This window comes from Phocoena phocoena, chromosome 6 (assembly GCF_963924675.1).
Source record: "Phocoena phocoena chromosome 6, mPhoPho1.1, whole genome shotgun sequence".
NCBI lineage: Eukaryota > Metazoa > Chordata > Mammalia > Artiodactyla > Phocoenidae > Phocoena > Phocoena phocoena.
In genome coordinates this window covers 15,533,228-15,559,173 of record NC_089224.1, presented here as the reverse complement: position 1 = coordinate 15,559,173, position 25,946 = coordinate 15,533,228, and the positions used below count along the sequence as shown (strand labels likewise).

The 25,946-nt window shown below is 37.3% G+C and overlaps 1 protein-coding gene across 1 annotated transcript in view; it reads left to right on the top strand.

Annotated features, from left to right (window-relative positions):
- The first annotated feature begins 4,501 nt into the window (after nucleotides 1–4,501).
- The window catches only part of LOC136124995 (putative serine protease 47), a 42,609-nt gene continuing 21,164 nt past the window's right edge, over nucleotides 4,502–25,946 (top strand). The window contains 1 exon segment of the mRNA XM_065879855.1: nucleotides 4,502–4,586. Coding sequence (XP_065735927.1) covers nucleotides 4,502–4,586 — 85 coding nt within the window.

Below are 25,946 nucleotides of genomic sequence, written 5' to 3'. Positions count from 1 at the left end.
GGATGTCAGCACGAGGGAAATTGCCCTGCTGTGGAAGTGTTTCCCGGTCCAAATTGGGTGGCCTGGGGAGTCTTAGATGGTGATACTAAGTCGGGCTCCTGTGCTCTGGGGGTTAACACAGAAACTTCTATTTGATCCCTGTGGGTAGGGGAAACAGGAGGTGGTGAATATGATGGCGGCATGGGGGAGGGTGGGCAGTTGGAACAACTGCCGGTGCAGCTTGCTGTTTTGCAAAACACTTCTAACTGCGAGATCCTATAAAAACTGAGTGAGCCCTTTAGGGGCTACCGCCCTTCTGATCCTATATTTTGGGTCCGCACCCTATTACAGTAGTATACCATGTCTTTCTTAGTCATAGGCTCAGGGCTGTGTTACACCCATTTATCTAATATAGGCCCCAAAGGGCTCTCCTTCAGGGTAGATGGAGTATTTCCCATTTTGTACACCAAAACGCAAAAGTCGCAAACAAATTCTGGCATCAGTGCACACAAAAGCAAGATCAAAATCAAGGAACCAGTTCCCAAATCGGTACTGAGGGTGTGTAGTGGTGTAGAGAGCAGCCGTCTGGTGCAGAAGCCCACAGGCAGCTAGGAGGAGCTGTGTTAGTCCAAAGGCTCCGGGACACATAGTCCATTCTCAGCCCAGAAGGAGCAGCCAGGGGGAACCAGTGGGAGGGCTTGGCTAATTGACCTTTGTGCCTGCTATAAAGCTTATTGTTTAGCTCTTCGCCAGTAAACTATGGAGGGTTTGTATGTGGCCGCATAAATGGGTCTAAGAATGATGGACAAGTGCAGTATTTGTTGCCTCCAAAGTGTGAAGAGACCTAAGTAAGACGTGTTGGGCTTGCTATAGTGCGTTGGGGAGCTGAATAGTTAACGGCTGAGGTTTAGCTGCAAGAGGAATTTCCTGGCTTTTAGAGGATCAGTTAATGCCCAGAAATTTAATAGTTGTGGACAGCCCTTGAATTTTATGTGGGGCATTAAGTAGCCCACCTGTATGTTATAGATGGGTCACCAACCATCTATCTTGTGCACCAATCTCCTGAGGGGCTCTGGATTAGAACATCAGTGTAGTGCCAGACGGTGCAAGGGGACACCAGGTCTTGCCAGCAAAGACTGTGGGCAATAGCTGGGCTGTTAAGATAGCCAGTAGGCAGACAGGTTAAAACATACTGGGTGCCTTCTGAAGTAAAAGTAGACTGCAGCTGGGACTCCTTAATAACTGGTACTGAATAGAACATAATAGCTAGATTGTCACAGCAAAGTAATTCCCTGGAGCCCTTTGGATATCCTTAATGAACTGGACAATGTTGGAAATGGGAGCCTTAATAATGGGAATGGGAGCCTTAATAGTGGGGATCAGCATTTATATTTCAGTAGTTGATTATAAGGGGCCACTCATTACTAGCAGGCTTTAATAGCAGCCAAATGGGGGAATTGAAAAGGAGAAATGGTGTGTTTAATGACTTCTTCTTTTCATAAATTCTGAATTATGGGCTGCAATCCCACAGCCCCCTGTCATACATGTTATTGGGGGATATTTACTGTCTTAGGTGGCAGTCTTATGGACTCCCAATATTCAGCTTCCACCAGGAAGGCTAGGAATTTGGGTTTGTTCCAGATGGCGTTGCAGTACATAAGGCATCCATAGCTGTAACGGGAAAGGGTAGGGCCAAAGGGGCTACCACCACTAAAAGGTTTTTAATAAAGATTGTTTCAATAGTGACAGTCAATGGAAGTTGAATGCTTTCTACTCCCCTGACTATTATGCCTTGTAATCTAAAGTGTGGCCCTTGCTTATAACTGGAGGGGTTCCCAGGAGGCACTGTAACTGGAGCGCCAGTTGTCAATGAGAGCCATAAGAAAAGTTGTTTATGTGTGTCCCAAGGATAATTAGAGAAGTACATGGGCAAGTGTCCCAGAGGAGGGCCACGCTCCAGGGATCTGCCAGGTCCCTAAGGCAGAGGCCTTGGCAGAGGTCAGGGTACAGGATTCGGAGAGGTGACAGCTGCCCATCACTCCGGTCTCCTGAAGAGTCTGTAGCGCCTGACCAAAAATTTCTAACCTGTGCTTGGGCTTTCCCAAGGTTACATCATCAGGGACCCCCGATCTCCAGAGCTGCCAATACAGGGAGGTCTGTTAGTCATCTCATGAAGGATGGAGCTGTGTGATGGCACCACCCCTTGGTGGAGACCAGTAAGGGTCCCAGAAGTCCCTATATCCCTTAAGGTCCTCTCTTGGGTTCCTGGCCAGTGGGGCAGCGGGGCCCATGTGCCTTTACTGGCAAGCGAGATTTGGGGCTTCAGAAAAATTATCTTTTTCATATCTAGCTACAACACGGATGCAGTCCCATGCCTGTTGTACTGTATCTGATGTTTCTTTGAATTGTAACAGCATGGCTTTATAATTAGGGGGAACACCCTTCTCCCCCTTCCCTTGGACAAATTTTTTCTAGCAACATTTGCATTTCGATCATGGTATAGTTACACGCCTCTGTTTCTTGTTCATGCTGGTCATCCGATGTTTTGGTGCAATGGATGGTGACAGGGAACACCTGGAATGGAGTTTTCCTCTTCCCTGACTCATATGCTGCCACTTCCTGTTTAGGGTGTCCCAGTCAGCCTCGGTGGGCTCGAGGGATGATTTGCAACAGCAGCAAGAAATGCAGCAACACAGGAGGCACTTACCTCAGCGGCATTTGCCCGTTCGGGGTGCCATGATGCCCCTGGTAGAGCTGCCTCTATCATGGGTTAGGGCTGTGTGGGGACCTCTTGGATGTATGTTTAGGGTATAGGATGGTTTGGGGTAATAGTAAAGCTGTGTAGAGACTGTGTATGTGTGATCTGGGGAGAGACGAGGGGCATGAGTGCCTTTGTGGGTGTACGGTTGGTGTAGCATGGTGTGGCTGGGTGGCGGGCTGCTTCTGGGTGTTTTGAGGCTATGTGTGCAGGCATTTGAGAAGAGGTAGGGGTATGCATCTTAATGCTTTGTGTGTTGGATCTGTGTGTATTCAGAGTGCAGGGGTTATACACATGCTCATCGAGTAGGGTAAGAGTTCAGGGAGTGTATTTTTAGTGTGGAGGAATTTGTAGAGATTGGGGTTGTCAGTGTAGATTGGGGTTGCTAGCTGTGTGTGTATAATCAGGGGATGTGACACAGGCTGTTTATAGTATCTCAAGAGGGAGATGGGTGTATGTTTGTATTGGGGGTGTGAGGTCATCATGTGTTCTACGGGGAGTATTTAGGAAAAGGTTGGAAACATTGTGTCTCTCTGATGGTATTTTGTGTTTGTCTGAGCTTCTGAGGCATTGTACATACGTGGATGTTGAGAGCTGTGGGGGGACTGTATGTGTTATATTTGGATTTGGGGGGTTGTGTCTTATATGAAGAAGTATGTGAGTTTGGTTTGAATGTATTTGGCTATTGTTGAAGGGTTTGTGTGTTTGCATTGAGGGGTTATATGGGGTTGGGTGGATTTTTGTGGGATATGAGGATTTAGGTGTTTGATTATCAGGGGCCGTTGGGGGTGTGTTTTTGTATTCAAGACTGTGGCTGTGATTTTATTGGGGTTTGTAGTGCATGTATATTGGAGCAGGAGGGTTCTGGGCACACAGTCAGGCATCTGCTTATAGGTAGGGAGTTTGTGTGTTTGAGGATGTTTGGAGCTCTGTGGGGCTGTGTGATGGTGGCACAGGTGACTGTGGGCAGGTGGAGTGTGTGTTGGGCTGGAAGGGAAACTCGAGGGCATGTTGGGGACTGTGAGGCACCCATGTGAACTCCCACGTGGACTGACCTTTGTTCCTTCTGATCATCTATGGCTCGTACGCATCCTGATCTTCTGTGGCAGCTACTCCCCTGGAATGGTCAGCGATGCTCTGCCCTTTCTTAGTCAGATGAGTCAGGAAATGCCACTTCCTCTGGCAGCTGGATGTGCCTCTTGCAAGTGAGTGGTCCTGGGTCCAGGGTGCAGGACTGGTGGATAGATGCAGAGTGAGGCTGATTTCCCCATGAGCCCTCTCCTCAGTGAGGTGGCCAGGACGTCAGGGCTGTATCTCCAGAAGGTCAGACATGGCCAGTCCTCTCTAGAATGTGCTGGAGGGGCCAACTCATTGATCGGACCATGCCAGGAGATAAACAGACCCCGAGGACAATTCCTAAGGGAGAAGTCTATACCTACCCATCTTCCACTTTCTCCTTTGGATGGCCTCTACCACAAGGTAAAAGCTAAGCCCCCTCACATGGCCTTTCTTGGCCTGCTTTTACTGAGCCGCCAGTCTCTCTCCACATCCTGGCTCACTGTCGGCCCTCTGGTGATACCAGCAAGAGGTTCCCCTGCATGTCAGTTCTCACCTCCTTCCCTTGGCCCACGCTGCCCTTGCTGTTTGTCCTGCTCTTCCTCCCTGAAGGCTGTGAGTCACCCTGTCCAGGTGGGAAGGATCCACTGAAAATGCAAATTTGAGTAATTACTGCATCACCTGAGTCTCTAGCATGTGCCAGGCACTATGACGCTTGCCAAGTCCATAAAAACCCCACAAAGCGGATATGCTGTTAGTTGCACTTTGCAGGTGATGAAGCTGAGGTTCAGAGGTGAGCAACCATGACGGAGTACCCTGTATGTACCAGAATATCAATCAGACTGGTCAATGAATCCAATAAAGCCAAGCATTAGTCTGATCAGTACGCCTAGATGCCAGGCTGTAAAGGCGCAAAATATGTCCCCGCACGAGAAGGAGCAGTGCCAAGTACCCCAGCAAAGGAGCAGTGTTCATATCCTGCTTTCTTAATCGACATAACTGCACATCAACCCACAATTTCCTACTCTGTTAATAGGAGAAAAATACCAATGTGCGTTGTCCTGTAAAACTACCTTAAAATAATACATATGATCCCGAGTGCTTTAGTAATGACCCCAAATCATCATCATGAGGTTGGGATACTACTTAAAACACTGCACGTCTTACATACTGGCACATAGAATCTGTAAAGTCAGTTCTTTGGGTAATGATGGTAGATAGATGTGGCCCAGAAGGACAGAAGACAGAAAACAGAGCAGAAACTATTTGTCCAGAGGTGACAATGGGTCATAGCCAAGGTTCAAGCATTACGAGGGAGGTGGTGAAAATAGTAATGGGCATAGAGTGTAATAAGTCAAGGATATCTAATGTAGTTTCCAATGAAGGTTTGTGAAAGACATATAACTAAAAAGATAATAGGCTGGGAGGTGAAATAATACAAAACATTTGATATATTTTTTACAAGGATAAAAGAAGATAGAAATGAACATTAAAGAAGTAGGTCAAATAGAAAAACTGTAAGATGGTTAATAACCTCACAATATGATGAGGCAACTTAGATGTATTTTGTTTAAATAAATTGGTAGACTATATTTAGAGTAGTTTTAAGTTTAAAGAGAATTTGAGCAGAGTATAGAGTTCCCATACACCCCCCTCACATCTATTCCCCAAACCAAAGTTTCCCCTATTATTAACGTCTTGCATTAGTGTGGGGCATTTTTTACAATTGATGAGCCAATGTTCATACATTATTATTAACTAATATGCATAGTTTACCTTATAGTTTACTCTGTTGTGTATCCTATGGGTTTTGACGAATGTATGACAAGCATTGACCATTACAGTATCATACAGAATCGTTTAAGTGCCCTACCTTTTCCAGGATGTCATATAGCTGAAATCATACAGTATGTATCCATTTCAGTTTGGCATCTTTCATTTAGCAATATGCGTTTAGGGTTCTTCCATGTCTCTTCCATTTAGTACTCTTATAGCTCAAGCTGCCATAACATAATACTATAGGCTTGGTGACTTTAATAAGTCACAGTTCTGGAGGCCTGGAAGTCTAAGATCACGGTGCTGGCCAATTCAGTGACTGGTGAGGGCTGTCTTCCTGGCTTGCAGACAACTGTCTTTTCACTGTGTCCTCACATGGTGGAGAGAGACAGAAAAACTTCTCTGGTTTCTTCTTATAGGGGCACTAATAGAGCCTAATCCTCATGACATCATTTAATCTAATTACCTGCCAAAGGCCCCATCTCCAAATACCATCACTTTGTTAGAGCTTGAATATATGAATTTTGGGGGGACAGAATTCAGTTGATAGCCTCATTCTTCTAACAGTATAAAATATGACTAATAAAGAAAGCTCATCATTAAATTATCTCTTTTCTAGCAATACATAGATATTTACTTGCTTTTTAAAACCATTTACATATTTTAAGGTAAATGAATTAAAGATTTTAAAAAGTCAGGTAGAACAAGATAAGAAATTGCAGATACAAACATGTTGAAGCAAAAACAGATAAACCGCCCAGTTGCATTGTCTGAAAAATTCAGTTAGAGTTCTAAGGTCTGATTTAGGTTTCCACCTCTGGTTCATGCCATTTGCTGTACCACAACAGTAGGATGGGGTGGTATGCTAAAGTTAGGACGTTAGAAAAACCATTAGAAAACAGATACCTTGCTAAACTGAATGTTTGTTGGTGTGAATTGAGGCTGTTTTTTCTTAATGATATGATTCATATTAAAACTTGTCAGGACACAGTAAATTAACTAAAAGTAACTTGGGGAGAAGTTTTATTTATTTTATTTTATTTTATTTTGTTTACATCTTTATTGGAGTATAATTGCTTTACAATGGTGTGTTAGTTTCTGCTATATAACAAAGTGAATCAATTATACATAGAAGTTTTATTTTTTACTGAGATAAAATTAACCGTTTTAACTCGCACAATTCAATAGCATTTAGTACATTCACGATGTTGTGCAACCCTTACTTCTATGTGGTTCAAAAATATTTTTATCGCTTTAAAGGGAAGCCCTACCCATGCTTTTTCCTACCTAAGCCCTGGGCAATCACCAATGTGCTTTCTGTCTCTATAGATATATCTATTTGGATATTTCATATAAGTGTAAATTGTCCAGTTTGTGACCATTTATGTCTGGCTTCTTTCACATAGCATAATTTTCAAGGTTCACCGATATTGTAGTATGTAGCATTACCTCATTTCTTCTCCCATCATTAATGAGGTATAATAGAGAAATAAAAATATATATTTAGGGCTTCCCTGGTGGTGCAGTGGTTGAGAGTCCGCCTGTCAATGTGGGGGGCACGGGTTCGTGCCCCGGTCCGGGAAGATCCCACATGCTGCAGAGCAGCTGGGCCCGTGAGCCATGGCCGCTGAGCCTGCACGTCCGGAGCCTGTGCTCCGAAACGGGAGAGGCCACAACAGTGAGAGGCCCGTGTACTGCAAAAACAAACAAAGAAACAAACAAACAACAACAACAAAATATATATATATATATATATATTTAGGATATACAGCTTGATGTTTTGATATACATATACATTTTTGAAATAATTGCTACAATCAAGCCAATTAACATATCCATCACCTCATATAATTACCATTTTCTTTTTTCTTTCTTTGTGGTGAGAACACTTCAGATCTACCCTCTTAGCAAATTACAAGTACACAATACAGCATTGTTAACTATATGCACATTGTTGTACACTAGATTTCCACAAATTATTCACCTTGCATAACTGAAACTTTGTTCCTCGTGATCAATACCTGCCAGTTTTCCCATCCGCTCATCTCCTGTCAACCACTGTTCTGCACCCACACCTATGACTATTTTGGATTCCACATAAAGGTAGTATCATGAAGTGTTTGTAGCTGTCTTTCTGTATCTGGCTTATTTCACTTAGCATAATCTCTTTCAGGTTCATCCACGTTGTCACAAATAGCAGCATTTCCTTCATTTTAAAGGCTGAATAATATTCCATTGTATACAGGCATACCTTGGAGATATTGCAGGTTTGGTTCCAAACCACCAAAATAAAGCAAATATTGCAACAAAACAAGCCACATGAAATTTTTGGTTTACCAGTGCATATAAAAGTTATGTGTATACTATAGTATAGTGTGTTAATGTGTGATAGCATGTCTAAAAAACCCATGTACATACCTTAATTTTAAAGTAATGCTAATTGGGAAAATGGCACCGATAGACTTACTCAATACAGGATTGCCACAAACCTTCAATCTGTAGGCAACGTAGTATCTGCAAAGCACAATTAAACGAGATATGCCTGTTTATATACCACACTCTATTTATCCGTTCATGAATCTACAGACACTTAGGTTGATCCAATATCTTGGCTACTGTGAAAAGTAAACATGGAAGTGCATGTGTCTCTTCACGATACCGACTTCATTTCCTTTTGCTGTATACCTAGAAGTGGGATTGCTGAATCCTAAGATAGTTGTAATTTTTTGAGGAACTTCAATACTGTTTTCCTTAGTGGCTGTATCAAGTTACATACCCAACAGAAGTGCACGAGGGTTCCCTTTTCTCCACATCCTCATCAACACTTGTTATTTTTTGTGTTTTTGATAATCGCCATTGTAACAGGTGTGAGGTGATATCTCATTGTGGTTTGACTTGCATTTCTCTGTCAGTGATGTTGAGCACCTTTTCATACATCTGTTGGGCATTTATATGCCTCCTTTGGAGAAATGTTTATTCAAGTCCTTTGCCCATTTTTAAAAGTAAATTTATTTTGTTTATCTATTTATTTATTTTTGGCTGCATTGGGTCTTTGTTGCTGAGCGTGGGCTTTCTCTAGTTGAGGTGAGTGGGGGCTACTCTGTTGTGGAGCCCGGGCTTCTCATTGCAGTGGCTTCTCTCATTGCAGAGCACGGTCTCTAGGTGCGTGGGCTTCAGGAGTCGTGGCTCGCAGGCTCTAGAGTGTAGGCTCAGTAGTCGTGGCGTGTGGGCTTAGTTGCTTCACGGCATGTGGGATCTTCCCGGACCAGCGCTCAAACCTGTGTCCCCTGCATTGGCAGGTGGATTCTTAACCACTGCACCACCAGGGGAGTCCCCCATTGGGATTTTAATAGGGATTGCATTGAATCTGTGGGTCACTTTGGGTAGTATGGATATTTTCATGATAGTAAATCCTCCAGTTCATAAACATGGGATGTCTTTCCATACTATCAGTGTCATCTTTAATTAGCCTCATCAATTTTTTTTAAAACATCTTTATTGGGGTATAATTGCTTTACAATGGTGTGTTTGTTTCTGCTTTATAACAAAGTGAATCAGCTATACATATACATATGTTCCCATATGTCTTCCCTCTTGCGTCTCCCTCCCTCCCACTCTCCCCATCCCACCCCTCCAGGCTGTCACAAAGCACCGAGTAATTAGCCTCATCAATTTTTTATACTTTTCAATGTACAGATCTTTCACCTCTTTGGCTAAATTTATTCCTAAGTATTTTATTCTTTGTCATGAAATTCAGAATGGGGTTGTTTTTTTACTTTCCTTTTTTGGGTAGGTCATTCCTCTTGTATAATGACTTCTATATGCTGATTTTACATCCTGCAACTTTACTAAACTCACTTATGTGTTCTAACAGTTTTTACTGCTGTTCTTGTTGAATCTTTAGGATTTTCTACATGTATGATCATGTCATCTGTAAACAGAGGTAATTTTACTTCTTCCTTTCTGATTTGGATGCATTTTATTTCTTTTTCGTGCCTAATTCCTCCATCTTCAAGTGCTGTGTTGAATAGAAGTGGTAAGTGTGGACATTCTTGCATTCTTCCTGATATTACAGGGACAGCTTTTAGTTTTTCACTGTTGAGTAAGATGTTTGCTGTGGTCTTTTCTTTTTCATATGCCTTTATTGTGTTGAGGTTCCTTCTACACCTAATTTGTTTAGAGTTTTTATAATGAAAGGATGTTGAATTTGGTCAAATCCTTTTCTGCCTCTTTTGAGATGATCATATGATTTTTCGTTCATTTTGTTAATGTGGTGTATCACATTGGTTGATTTGTGTATGTTGAACCATCCTTGCATCCCAGGAATAAATCTGACTTGAGCATGGGGTATGATAATTTTAATTTATTGTTGAAATTGGTTTGCTAATATTTTGTCGAGGATTTTTGCATCTAGGTCTATCAAAGATATTGGCTGTAATTTTCTTTTCTTGTAGTGTCTGTGTCTGGCTTTGGTATCAGGGTAATGCTAGCCTTGTAAAATTAGTTTGGAAGTGTTCCCTCCTATCCAATTTTTTGGATGAGTTTGAAAAGGATTGGTACTAATTCGTCTTCAAATATTTGGCAAAATTCACCAGGGAAGCCATCTCGTCCTGGATTTTCTATTTTTTTTAAAAAAATTATTGATTAAATCTCCTTATTTGTTATTGGACTGTTCAGACTTTCTATGTCATCTTGATTCAGTGTTGGTAGGTTGTATGTTTGTAGGAATTTATCCATTTCTTCTAGATTATCCCATTTGTTGGCATAATTGATAATGGACCCTTATGATTCCTTTATTTCTGAGGCATCACTTGTATTGTCTCCTCTTTCATTTCTGATTTTATTGAGTTGTCTTTTGTATTTTTTTCTTAATTCGTGTAGCCAGGAGTCTCAAATTTATCTTTCCAAAAAACACCACTTAGTTTTGTTTCTATTTCTATTGTTTTCCTATTCTCTATTTGATTTATTTCTGTTCTAATCTTTCCTATTTCCTTCCTTCTGCTAAATTTGAGATTACTTTTTTCTTCTTTTTCTAGTTCCTTGAGGCATAAAGTGAGATTGTTTACTTGTGGTTTTACTTCTCCTTTAATGTATGCATTTATCACTATAAACTTCTCCTGTAGTACTGCTTTTGCTGCATCCCATAAATCTTGGTGTGTTGTGTTTCATTTTAGTTTGGGTCAAGATTCTTTTTAAATTCCCCTTTGATTTTCTCTTTGACCCAATGGTTGCTCAAGACTGTATTATTCAACATGATAAATATAATTAACATAGGTGTGTGTTATATATGAAGGTTAAGAGAGTAAATCCTAAGAGTTCTCATCACAAGGAAAACAATTTTTTCTTTTCCTTTTATTTTGTGGCCATATGAGATGATGTTCACTAAACTTACTGTGGTAATCATTTCTTGATGTACATAAGTCAAATCTTTATGCTGTACACTTAAAACTTACGCAGTGCTCTGTGGCAGTTATATCTCAATAAAAGTGGAACGGGGGAAAAGAATATATTGTTTAGTTTCCACATATTGGTAGATTTTCTTATTTTCTTTTCTTTATTAAAAATATTTTTTTATTTAATTTTTTTGCTACGTTGGGTCTTCATTGCTGCATGCAGGCTTTCTCTAGTTGCAGTGAGCGGGGGCTACTCTTTGTTGTGGTGCACAGGCTTCTGATTGCAGTGGCTTTTCTTGTTGCGGAGCACAGGCTTTAGGCGTGCAGGCTTCATTAGTTGCAGCACTTGGGTTCAGTAGTTGCGGCACGTGGGCCCTAGAGCACAGGCTCAGTAGTTGTGGTGCACGGGCTTAGTTGCTCTGCATCATGTGAGATCTTTGCTTGTCAGGGATTGAACCCATGTCCCCTGTATTGGCAGGCGGATTCTTAAGCACTGTGCCACCAGGGATATCCTAATATTCCTGTTTTGTTACTACTATAGGATTTCTAGTTTCATACCATTGTGATCAGATAAGATACTTGAAATTATTTCAGACTTCTAAAATTTGTTAAGACTTGATTGTGGCCTAACATATTATCTATTCTGGAGAATGTTGTGTGTGTTCTTGAAATGAACGTGTGTGTGCTGCTGTTGGATGAACTGTTTTGTATATGTCTGTAAGGACCATATGGTCCATAGTGTTGTTCAAGTCACGTTTGTTGATTGATGTTCCATCTGGGTGTTCTATCCATTATTGTAACTGGGTTATTGAAGTCCCTTACTATTTGTGTCCTGCAATCAATTTCTCCATTTAATTTCGATATTTCCTTTAGAGTTTTATGTGCTCTGATGCTGGATGCATATATAATTGTTATATCCTCCTGTTGAGTTGACTCTTTTATTATCATATAGAAACCTTCTTTGTCTATACAGACAATTTTTGACTTAATGTCTATTTTGTCTGTCATGCATGTAGGAACTCTCACTTTGTTTTGGTTGCCATTTGCATGGAGTGTCTTTTTCCATCCCTTAACTTTGAGCCTATATGTGTCTTTTCATCTAAAATGAGTCTCTTGTAGACAGCATAGGGTTGGATATTGGTTTTTTATCCATTCAGCCAGTCTATGCCTTTTGATTGGGAAGATTAATCCATTTATATTAAACTAATTATCAATCAGTAAGGACTTACTATTGCTATTTTGTTAATTGTCTTATGTCTGTTTTGCAGCTGTTTTGTCCTCTTTCTCTGTAGCTTTATTTCATTGTTGTTTGATTATTTTTTTGTAGTGATTTACTTTGATCCTTTTCTCTTTATCTTTTGTTTATTTATAATAGGCCTTTTCTTTGTGGTTAGCTGAAGGCTACATAGAAATCTTGTAGTTCTAAACATCTGTTCTTTTACTCCCACCCAAACTTAGTGTCCTTATACTCAGTTTCCTTCTTTTTATATTGTTAACAAATTTTAACTTTTATATCAGGGTTAAAGTACTTTATACAGCACCATTACAGTGTTATTATGCTATATTTGTGTGTGTGTGTATGAGTTTAACATTGAAATTTATGCTTTTGTTTGCTTTTGCATTTTTGTTAACATGTTTTCATTTCAAAGTGCTCTCTCTTAAGTGTTTCTTATAAGGGAGGTCTAGTACTGATGAACTTACTTAGATTTTGTTGACTTTATCTCTCCTTTATGTTTAAAGCATAATTTTGCTAGGTATGGTCATTTTTGCTCACAGGTTGTTTTTTTTTTTTTCAGTACTTTGAATATATCATCCAACTCTCTCCTGGCCTGTAAGGTTTCTGCTGAGATATTCACAAATTGTTTTCTGGGAGTTCCCTCATATGTGCCAAGTCACTTTTCTCTTGTTCCTTTCAATATTCTGTCTTTGTACTTCACATTTAAGAAGTTGATTATAACGTGATTGGGTGTAGTCTTCTTTGTGTTGATCCTATATTGAGCGCATTGGACTTACTTCTACTGCTACACTATTTATTTTCTGGATATCTTATATTCTTTGTTGTTCACATCCTTCACATCCTTCATTATTACATTCTTTTGTGATTGATATTTTTCCTAGTTTACCATTTTGATTCTCTTCTTATTTCTTTTCTGTATATTTTTGAGGTATTTTTCTTAGTGCTTATACTAGGGGTTAAAGGAAGCATCTTAATTTTACAAAAAAAGAAATTTGAATTAATAACATTTTCATTTAATAATAACAAAAATTCTGCTTATTTATATCCCACATCCTCATTTACACTGCACTTGTCACAAATTACATCCTTATGTATTGTGTGCCCATTAATAGCCTTATAATAACTATTTTATATATTTGTCTTTTAAATCACATTTTGAAAAGAGGCGTTACGAACCCTAAACACAAATGCGTTGGCCTTTTAAACTTAGTGTAGTTACCTTTACCATTGTTCTTTAATTCTTCATATGGTTTCAAGTTATGTTTCATTTCAGCCTGAAGGATTCCTTTAACAGTTCTTATTGAGCAGATCTACTGGTAATGAATTTCTTCAGTCCTTCTTTATATGAATGTCTTAATTTTCCTTTATTTAAAAAAATTCTGGTAAAATATACGTAACACAAAATTTATCATCTTAACAATTTAAGAGTGCAGGCCAGAGGCATGAAATATATTTACACTGCTGTGCTATCATTACCATCATCCATCCACAGAACTTTTCATCTTGCAAAACGATAATAGTCTGTACTCATGAAACAACTCTCAGTTTCCCTTGCCCCCTCACCCCTGGAAACCGCCATTGTACTTTCTGTCTCTGTGAATTTGATTACTCTATGTACTTCATATAAGTGTGATCATACAGTATTTGTCCTCTTGTGACTGGCTTATTTTACTTAGCGTAATGCCTGAAGGTTGATCCATGTTGTAGCATGTGTCAGAATTCCCTTCCTTTTTAAGACTGAATATTGATTTATTGTTTGTATAGACCACATTTTATATATCCCTTCATCCCTCAGTGGACCCATGAGTTTTTTCAGCTTTTGCCTATAGTGAATAATTCTGCTATGAACATGGGTGAACACATAACTCTTCGACTTCATAATTTCAATTCTTTTTGAGTATTTAATAGGAACTCGAATTATGGGATCATATGGTAATTCTATTTTTAATGTTTTGAGGAACAACCATACTGTTTTCCTTTCTGTGTGCACCATTTTACATACCCACCAACAGTGTACAAGTGTATACATACTGGATATTAACCTTATCAGCTATAGGATTTGCAAATATTTTCTCCCATTCAGCAGGTTTGTTTTATTTTTTGATGAAAGAAGTAGTTTTAAATTTTGAATACCTAGTTTTTGTATTTCTATTTTTACCTCCACTTTTGGTGTCATATTCAAGAACTCTTTGCCAAATTTCGTGTCATGGTTTTCTTCCCAACACTGTCTTCTAAGAGTTTTATAGTTTGAGGTCTCACATTTAGGTCTTTGATTCACTGAGTTAATTTCTGTATGTGGTGTAAGGTAAGGGTCTACCGTCATTCTTTTGAATGTGGACATTTTTTTTCCAGTACCATTTGTTGAAATCGCTATCCTTTCCCCATTGGGTGGTCTTGGCACTCCTGTTGAAAATCACTTGGTGATGTATATACAGGTTACTTTTGGGTTTCTATTTTATCCCACTGGCCTATTCTCCATCCTATTTGTGTGTTTATGCAGGTACTATTTTGATTACTGTGGTTTTGTAGTAGGTTTTGAAATCAAGAAATTTGAAACTTCAAATTTTGTTCTTTTTACACATATTTTAACTATTCAGGCCCTTTAAATTCCATGTGAACTTCAGGATGAATTTTTCTACTTAAAAAACCTCACTGCGATGTTTAAAGAGATTGCATTTAATCTGTACATCCCTTTAAGTCATGTTGACATATTAACAACATTAAGTCTTCCAAACTGTGAACACAAGATGCCTTTACATTTATTGGTGTCTTCATTAATTTCCTTCAGCAACATTTTCTAGTTCTCAATGTACATGTCTTTTGTCCCCCTGGTTAAGTTATTCCTCGTCTTTTACTATATTTCATGATAATTTAAATACTATTTTTTTTTGCTTTCCTTTTCACACTTTTCATTGTTAGTGTATACAGACACAACTGACTTTTGAGTGTTGATTTTGTATCTGGCAGCTTTTCTAAGCTCATTTAATAATTCTAACAGGTATTTTTTCAGTGCATGTTTGTTGTCTCTGAACAAATATAATTTTATTTCTTCCTTTCTGATTTAGATGCCTTTTATTTTTTATCTTGCCTTATTTATTTGCTAGGAATTCCAGTACTTTGCTGAATAGAAGTGGTGACAACAGGCATCCTTCCTTTGTTCCTGACCTTAGGGAGGAAGATTTCACCACTGAATATAATAGCTGTTGGTTTTCTATCTCTGACCTTTATTATGTTGAAGTCATCAACTTGTATTCCTGGTTTGTTGAGTTTTTAAATCATAAAATGGCATTGAATTTTGTCAAATGTTTTTTCTGCATCAATGAAGATGATCACATGGAGTTTAGTCCCTTCAGTCTGTTTACATGCTATGCTACATTGATGGATTTTCATATGTTGAACCAACCTTGCCTTGCAAGAGTAAATCCCATTTGGTCATGATGTATAATCCTTATAATGGGCTGTTCTGTCTCTTACTATTTTTTAAAGGATTTTTGCATCAATATTCATAAGGGATATTGGTCTGTAGTGTACTTTTCTTGTAGTGTCTTTAGGTTTGTAATTGATGTAATGTTAACCTCATAGAATCAGTGAAAATACATTCTCTCCTCTTAAATTGTTTGGAAGAGCTTGAGAAGGATTGGTGTTAATTCTTCTTTAAATAGTTGGTAGAATTCACCATGAAGATACCTGGTGCTGGGCGTTCAGTTGTTGGAAGATGTTTGATAAGTGATTCCATATCTTAACTTCTAGATCTGTTCAGATTTTGTATTTTTTGGGAAGATGTGTGTTTCTAGGAGTGTGTTCATTTCATCTAAGTTATCAAATTAGTTGGTATACAACTGTTAATAGTACTCTATTTTAAGCCTTTTTATCTCTACAAAATTGGTAGTAATGTCCCTTTCTTCATTTCTGATTTTACATATTTTGTTCTTATCTCTTTTTTTAATAGTCAGTCTAACTAGTTTTGTCAATTTTGTTGATCGTTTTCCTCTTTTTACAGCTATTTTGAGGCATAACTGACAAGACTGTAATATATCTAAAATGTATAACATGATTCTTTGATATACGTATATATTGTAAAAGGATTCTCACAATCAAGTTAATTAACATACCCATCACCTGTCATATATTTACTTTTTGTGTGTGAGGACACAAATTCTACTCTCTCAGAAATTTTCAGTTACATAATACAGCATCATCAGTTAGTCACCATGTTATACATTAGCGCCTCAGACCTTATTCCTTCATTTTATCCCTCATGTTATAACTGAAAATTTGCATCCATTTACCAACATGTTCCCATTTCCCCCCATGCCCAACCGCAGGCAACAATTTCTGCTCTGTGTTTCTATGATTCCAACTTTTTTTTAGATTCCACACATAAGTGATACCATGTGGCATTTGTCTTTTCTCTAGCAGGCTTATTTCACTTAGCATAATGTTCTCCAGGCTCATTCATGTTCTTGCAAGTGTCAGGATTTACTTTAAGGCTGAATAATATCCCATTGTGTATGTTATGTATGTATATTTGTGTGTGTGTGTGTGTGTGTGTGTGTATCTGAATTTGTTTATCCATTCATCTATGAGAGACAGGCAAGTTCTTTCCATACCATTACTGTGAATAACGTTTCAAAGTTTTTTTTGTTTTTATTTTTTTCCCGTACCACGTGGCTTGTGGGATCTTAGCTCCCCAACCATGGGTTAAACCCGGGCCCTCCTCTCACCAGTGAGAGCGCAAAGTCCTAACCACTGGACAGCCAGGGAATTCCTAAAAAATATTATTTCTCTTGCTATATGACCAGAAGTGAAATTGCTGGATCACATGGTATTCTAATTTTATTTTCTTGAGGAATCTCCATACTGTTTTCAGTACTGGTTGAACCAATTTACATTCCCAACAACAGTACACACAGATTCCCTTTTATCCACATCCTCACCGACATTTATCTCATCTTTTTCATAATATACATACTAACAGGTGTGAGGTGATATCTCATTGTGGTTTTGATTTTCATTTCCCTGATGATTGGTGATGCGAATCACCTTTTCATATACCTGTTCTCCAAATGTTTGTCATCTTTGGGAAAATGTCTTTTTAGGTCCTTTGCCAATTTTTAAATTGTGTTATATGGTGTTTTTGCTACTGAGTTGTATGAGCTCCTTGTATACTTTGGATATTAACTTCTTTTTAGATACATGATTTGCAGATATTTTCTCACACTCCATAGGTTGCTTTTTCATTTTGTTAATGGTTATCTTTGCCGTTCGGAACCTTTTTCATTTGATGTAGTCCCACTTGTACATTTTTGCTTTTGTTGCCTTTGCTTTTGGTGTCAAATCCAAAAGAACATTGATGAGATTAATGTCAAAGAGCTTACCCCCTATATTTTCTACTAAAAATTTTAAGGATCAGGTCCTATGTTCATGTCTTTAATTAATTTTGAGTTTATTTTTATATCTGGCGTAATGTGACTTTTCCATGTGGCAATGCAGTTTCCCCAAAACCGCTTATTGGAGAGACTCTCCTTTTCCCATTGTTTATTCTTGACTTCCTTGCTGAAAACTAATTGACTATATATGCATGGTTTTACTTTTGAACTCTCGATTCGTTTTTGTTGATCTGTGTTTCTGTTTTATGCCAATACAGTACTTATTTGATTACTATAGCTTGGTATTATAGTTTGAAATCAGCAAGTGTGATGTCTGTACTTTTGTTCTTTCTCAAGATTGCTTTGGCTCTTTGGAGTCTTTGGTGGTTTCATATGAGTTTTAGGATTTTTTTTTCTATTTCTTTACAAAATGCTTTGGAATTTTGATAGAGATTGCATTGAATTTGTAGGTCACTTTGGATGGTATGGGCACTTTCACAATATTAACCCTTCCAATCCATGAACACAGAATATCTATCCATTTGTTTGTGTCTTCTTCAATTTCTTACATCAGTGTTTTATGGTTTTTAGTGTGTAGATCTTTCACCCCGTTAGATAAATTTGTTCCTAAGTATTTTACTTTTTTTCATACTATTGTAAATGAGATTATTTTCTTAATTTTTCCTCTGATAATTCATTGTTAGTTGATATTCATTGATATACAAATGCAGCTGATTTTTTATATTGATCCTGAAACTTTACAGAATTCAGTTATTCTAACAGGTTTTTATTTTTTTTGCAGTGTGTTTAGGGTTTTCCACATATAATATCATGTCATCTGCAAACAGACTTATTTTACTTATAACTTTACAACGTGGATGCCTTTTATTCGTTTTTCTTGCTTAATTGCTCTGGCTAGGACTTACAGTCATATGGTGAATGAGGGTGCTGAGAGTTGCATCCTTGTCTTGTTCCTGATCTTAGAGGATGCTGTTCCTTGTTTCAGCTTCTCACTATTGCATGTGATGTTAGCTGTAGTCTTATCATATATGGCCGTTATTATGATAACATACATTACATCTATACATAATTTGCTGAGTTGTTTTTTCACACACACACACTCACACACACACACACACACACACACTGTATTTTATTTTTACAAGAGATAAACTGACACTGAGCATTGTAAATGGATGACCACAACAAAATAAACAATGATTGCAATTACCAAACACGAAATACACTCATACTATGTCATAATAATGACATGCAGTCCAGTAAACCTCCACTGTAACAGCTCCTTTACTTTGCAGTGAAAATTGATTTGTATATTTCTTGCCTCTGAGTCCTTGTGGGATTTTTTTTATTCAAACAGAAAGTCACAAAAATTATAATCATCCTCATCAGTTCACTCAGTCCCATGTAATTAATTTTGTTTCATCTTTTATGAATTCATGAGTTTTACATTAGAGTTCTGAAAATGCTTATTCATTCAGTTCAGCAGTATAGTCAGTTACCAGAAACCTGTACTTGTCAGAGTCTTTTCCATGAATGCCTTGAATATGAAACCCTTTTATAGGAACATTTTTGCGAAAGCATCAGAGTACACCCAGAACTGTCTGTAAATGACAAAAGACTTAAAAATGACCACGGTTAAAGATTTGATGAAAGTTCATAATAATGCAATTGAAAGGAAATTTAGTTATTGCTGACATTATACCAGAACCTATAAGATTTTTAGAAACTTCATATAATGTCTGAAACATTTATATTAACATATTTCCATACAAATAACCCAAAGAAAGTTTAGTATTAGTTGTTTTTTTGTTTGTTTTTTTATACTGCAGGTTCTTATTAGTCATCAATTTTATACACATCAGTGTATACATGTCAATCCCAATCGCCCAATTCAGCACCCTACCATCACCAGCCCACCACGGTTTACCCCCCTTGGTGTCCATACATTTCTTCTCTACATCTGTTTCTCTATTTCTGCCCTGCAAACCAGTTCATCTGTACCATTTTTCTAGGTTCCACATATATGCATTAATATATGATATTTTTCTCTTTTTCACTTACTTACCCTGTATGACAGTCTCTAGATCCATCCATGTCTCAACAAATGACCCAATATCATTCCTCTTTATGGCTGAGTACTATTCCATTGTATATATGTACCACATGTTCTTTATCCATTTGTCTGTAGGTGGGCATTTAGGTTGTTTCCATTACCTGGCTAATGTAAACAGTGCTGCAACGAACATTGGGCTGCATGTGTCTTTTTGACTTATGGTTTTCTCTGGGTATATGCCCAGTAGTGGGATTGCTGGGTCATATGGTAATTCTATTTTTAGTTTTGTAAGGAACCTCCATACTGTTCTCCATAGTGGCTGTATCAATTTACATTCCCACCAACTGTGCAAGAGGGTTCCCTTTTCGCCTCACCCTCTCCAGCATTTGTTGTTTGTAGATTTGCTGATGATGCCCATTCTAACTGGTGTGAGGTGATACCTCATTGTAGTGTTGATTTGCATTTCTCTAATAATTAGTGATGTTGTGCAGCTTTTCATGTGCTTCTTGCCCATCTGTATGTCTTGTTTGGAGAAATGTCTATTTAAGTCATCTGCCCATTTTTGGACTGGGTTGTTTGTTTTTTTAATATTGAGCTGCATGAGCTGTTTATATATTTTGGAGATTAATCCTTTGTCCATTGATTCGTTTAAAAATATTTTCTCCCATTCTGAGGGTTGTCTTTTTTATGGTTTCCTTTGCTGTGCAAAAGCTTTGAAGTTTCATTAGGTCCCATTTGTTTATTTTTGTTTTTATTTCCATTACTCTAGGAGGTAGATCAAAAAAGATCTTGCTGTGATTTATGTCAAAGAGTGTTCTTCCTATCTTTTCTTCTAACAGTTTTATAGTGTCTGGTCTTACATTTAGGTCTCGAAACCATTTTGAGTTTCTTTTTGTGTATGGTGTTAGGGAGTGTTCTAATTTCATTCTTTTACATGTAGCTCTCCAGTGTTCCCAGCACAACTTATTGAAGAGACTGTGTTTTCTCCATTGTATATCTTTGCCTCCTTTTTCATAGATTAGTTGACCATAGGTGCGTGGGTTTATCTCTGGGCTTTCTATCTTGTCCCATTGATCTATGTTTCTTTTTTGTGCCAGTACCATATTGTCTTGATTACTGTAGCTTTGTGTGAAGTCAGGGAGTGTCATTCCTCCAGTTCCGTTTTTTTCCCTCAAGAGTGCTTTGGCTATTTGGGGTCTTTTGTGACTCCATACACATTTTAAGATGATTTGTTCTAGTTCCGTAAAAAATGCCATTGGTAATTTGATGGGGATTGCCTTGAATCTGTAGATTGCTTTGGGTAGTATAGTCATTTTCACAATATTGCTTCTTCCAATCCAAGAACATGGTATATCTCTCCATCTTTTGGTATCATCTTTAATTACTTTCTTCAGTGTCTTATAGTTTTCTGCATACAGGTCTTTTGTTTCCATAGGTAGATTTATTCCTAGGTATTTTATTCTTTTTCTTGTAATGGTAAATGGGAGTGTTGCCATAATTTCTCTTTCAGATTTTTCATCATGAGTGTATAGGAATGAAAGAGATTTCTGTGCATTTATCTTGTATCATGCAACTTTACCAAATTCATTGATTAGATCTAGTAGTTTTCTGGTGGCATTTTTAGGATTCTCTGTGTATAGAGATCTGCAAACAGTGACAGTTTTACTTCTTCTTTTCCAATTTGTATTCCTTTTATTTCTTTTCTTCTCTGATTGCCATGGCTAGGACTTCCAGAACTATGTTGAATAATAGTGGTGAGTGTGGACATCCTTGTCTCGTTCCTGATCTTGGAGGAAATGCTTTCAGTTTTTCACCATTGAGAAGGATGTTTGCTGTTGGTTTGTCTTATATGGCCTTTATTATGTTGAGGTAGTTTCCCTCTATACCCACTTTCTGGAGAGTTTTTATCATAAATTGGTGTTGAATTTTGTCAAAAGCTTTTTCTGCATCTATTGAGATGATCATATGGTTTTTACTCTTCAATTTGTTAATATGGCGTATCACATTGATTGGTTTGCATATATTGAAGAATTCTTGCATCCCTGGGATAAATCCCACTTGCTCATGGTGTATGATCCTTTAGTGTATTGTTCGATTCTCTTTGCTAGTATTTTGCTGAGCATTTTTGCATCTATATTCATCAGTGATATTGGTCTGTAATTTTCTTTTTTTGTGGTATCTTTGTCTGGTTTTGGTATCAGGGTGATGGTGGCCTCATAGAATGAGTTTGGGAGTTTTTTTTCCTCTGCAATTTTTTGGAAGAGTTTGAGAAGGATGGCTGTTAGCTCTTGTGTAAATGTATCATAGAATTCACCTGTGAAGCCATCTGGTCCTGGACTTTTGTTTGTTGCAAAATTTTTAATCACAGTTTCAATTTCATTACTTGTGATTGGTCTCTTCATATTTCCTATTTCTTCCTGGTTTACTCTTGGAAGGTTATACCTTTCTAACAATTTGTCCGGTTCTTCCAGGTTGTCTATTTCATTGGCATATAGTTGTTTGTAGTAATCTCTTATAATCCTCTGTATTTCTGCAGTGTCTGTTGTAACTTCTCCTTTTTCATTTCTAATTTTATTGATTTTAGTCCTCTCCCTCTTTTTCTTGATGAGTCTGGCTAATTGTTCATTAATTTTGTTTAGCTTCTTAAAGAACCTGCTTTCAGTTTTATTGATCTTTGTTGTTGTTTTCTTTGTTTCTATTTCATTTATTTCTGCTCTGTTCTTTATGATTTCTTTCCTCCTGGTAACTTTCGGTTTTGTTTGCTCTTCTTTCTCTAGTTCCTTTAGATGTAACGTTGGATTGTTTATTTCAGATTTTTCTTATTTCTTGAGGTAGGCTTGTATAGCTATAAACTTCCCTCTTAGAACTGCTTTTGCTGCATCCCATAGGTTTTGGATCGTCGTGTTTTCATTGTCATTTGTCTCTAGGTATTTTTTGGTTTCCTCTTTGATTTCTTCAGTGATCTCTTGGCTATTTGGTAACGTATTGTTTAGCCTCCATGTGTTAGTGCTTTTTACGTTTTTTTCCCTGTCTTATAGCGTTGTGGTCAGGAAAGATGCTTGATATGATTTCAATTTTCTTAAATTTACTGAGGCTTGATTTGAGACCCAAGATGTGATCTATCCTGGGGAATGTTCCATGCGCTTGAAAAGAAAGTTGAATCTGCGGTTTTTGATGGCATGCCATATAAATATCAATTAACTCTATCTGCTCTATTGTGTCATTTAAAGCTTGTGTTTCCTTAATTTTCTGTTTGGGTTATCTGTCCATTGGTGTAAGTGAGGTGTTAAAGTCCCCCACTATTATTGTGTTACGGTCGATTTCCTCTTTTAGAGCTGTTAGCAGTTGCCTTATGTATTGAGGTGCTCCTATGTTGGGTGCATATATATTACAATTGTTATATTTTCTTCTTGGATTGATCCCTTGATCATTATGTAGTGTCCTTCCTTGTCTCTTGTAACATTCTGTATTTTAAAGTCTGTTTTATCTGATATGAGTATAGCTACTCCAGCTTTCCTTTGATTTCCATTTGCATGGAATATCTTTTTCCATCCCCTCACTTTCAGTCTGTATGTGTCCCTAGGTCTGAAGTGGGTCTCTTGTAGACAGCATATATATGGGTCTTGTTTTTGTATCCGTTCAGTTTGCCACGTTTTTATCATGAAATAATGTTCACTTTTGTCAAAAGCTTTTGCTGCATCCATTGAGATCATCATATGATTTTATCCCTCATTTTATTAATGTGCTATATCACATTTATTCATTTACATGTGATGAACCATCTTTGCATCCCAGGAATAAACCTGCTTGGTCATGGTGTATGATTCTTGTAATGTGCTGTTGAAGTTTGTCTGGTAATATTTTGTTGAGGATTTTGGCATCTGTGCTCATCACTCATGTTAAGCATTAATTTTATTTTCTTGTAGTTTGCTTCCTTGGCTTTGGTAACAGGGTAATATTGGCCTTGTAAAGTGAGTTTGGAAGTTTTCCCTCCTCTTCAGTTCTTTGGAAGAGTTTGAGATAGAATGGTTAATTTCTTTAAAGTGTTGATAGAATTTACCAGTGAAGCTATCTGGTCTTGGAACTACTTTTGGTTGAGAGGTTTATTATTTACTGATTCAATCTCCTTACTTGTAATTTGTTCATATTTTCTATTTCCTTATGATTCATTCTTCATAGGTTAAATGTTTCTAGGAATTTACCCATTTTTCTAGGTTATCTAATTTGTTGGCATAAAATTGCTCATAGTAATTTCTTCTGATCCTTTACCTTTGTTGTTACGCGTGGTAATATATCCCCTTTCACTTCTGATAATATTGAGTCTTCTCTTTTTTGCCTAGTTAGTCTAGCTAAAGGCTTGCACATCTTTTTTTTTTCCAACCTTTAAAAAACCAGCTCTTAGTTTCAGTGGTTGTCTCTTGTATTTCTAGTCCCTGTTTCATTTATATCTGCCCTATCTTTTATTTACTTCTGATAACATTAGGCTTAGTATGTTGTTTAGTTCCTTGAGTTTTTTTAATTGTTTATTTTAGATCTTTCTTTTTTCTTAATGTAGACTTTTATCATTATAAACTTCCCTCTTAGAACTGCTTTTGCTGCAGCTCATAAGTTTTAGTACATTGTATTTCATTTTCATTTCTCTCAAAATACCTTGTCAATTGCCCTTTGATTTCTTCTTCAACCCTTTTGTTTAGGAGCCTGTTGTTTAACCTCCACACATTTGTGATATTCTGGTTTTCCTCCTATAATGTATTTTAGTGTCATACCATTGTAGTCGGAAATGATACAGTGATTTCAGTTACATTATGTCCTAACAGGTGATCTATCGTGGAGAGTATTCCATGTATGCTTGGGATGAATGTGTATTCTTCTGTTCTGCATATGTCTGTTAGGTCCATCTGGTATTATGTGTAGTTTAAGTCCAGTGTCTCCTTATTGATTTTCTTTATGGATGATGATCTATCCATTGATGAAAATGGGGTATTGAAGTCCCGAAATACTGATTTGATGCCTATTTCCTCCTTCGGGTTAGTTACTATTTGCTTTATATATTTAGGGTGCTCTGATAGTGCAGGAATAAAAATGTATAATTGTATGTCCTCTTATAAGTAAATTTACTCCTTATCTTTATATAATAACCTTCTTTGTCTCTTGTTACAGTATTTGACTTCAGGTTCATATAAGTATAGCTACCACTGCTCTCTTTTGGTTTCCATTTGAATAGAATATCTTTTTCTATCCCTTTACATTCAGTGTAAGTGTGTCATTAAAGCTGAAATGAGACTCTTGTTATCAGCAGACAGTTGGGTCTTCTTTTTAAATTCATAAAACCACTCTGTGTCTTTTAATGGGAGAATTTAATTCATTTGCATATAGAGGAATCATTGACAGGGAAGGACTTACTAATTCCATCATATTAATTGTTTCCTGGCTTTTTTGTCATTCTTTTACTCCTTTCTTCTTTTCTTGCTGTCATTCTTTGTGAATTGATAATTTTGTTGTGGTATGCATTGATCCTTGTCTCTGTTTTTTGGCTATCTACTAAGGGTTTTGATTCTTTGTTATCGTGAGCCTTTCATACAACCTCTTAGAGTTATGACAGACTATTCTAAGGTGATAACAACTTAATTTTGAATACATACAAAAGCACTACAATTTTACACTCTCATTTTATGCTTTGATGTCACAATTCATATCATTTTATACTGTGAATCCATTAAAAAATTATTGCAGTTATAGTTGTTCTTGTCTTTAACTTTTATACTAAAGTTATAAGAGATTTACCCATCATCATCACAATATTAGAGTATTCTGAACTATCTTTTGGCCTATGAGTTTTATACTTTCATGTGTTTTCATGTTCTTAATTAATTAACGCTTTCATTTCAGATTGAAGAATTCCTTTTAACAACTTTTGTATAGACTCCTTCAGCTTTTCTTTGTTTAAAAACTCTGTCTCTCCAGTTCTAAAGGACAAGTTTGCTGGATAGAGCATTCTTGGCAGTTTTTTTTTTTCTTTGCACACTTTGAATATATCGTTCCTATCCTTTATGAGCCGCAATATTTTTGCTGAAAAGTCTGTTAATCTTATGGAGATTCCCATGTATAAAGAAGTGGCTTTTCTCTTCTTGCTTTTACGATTCTGTCTTTAATTTCTGATAATTTCATTATAGTGTGTCTATGTGTAGATCTCTTTGGATTAATCTTCTTTGGAAGTTTTTGGGCTTCCTTGATCTGGATATCTCTTTCTTTCCGCACATTAGGGAAGTTTTAAGGCATTATTTCTTTGAATATGCTCTCTGCC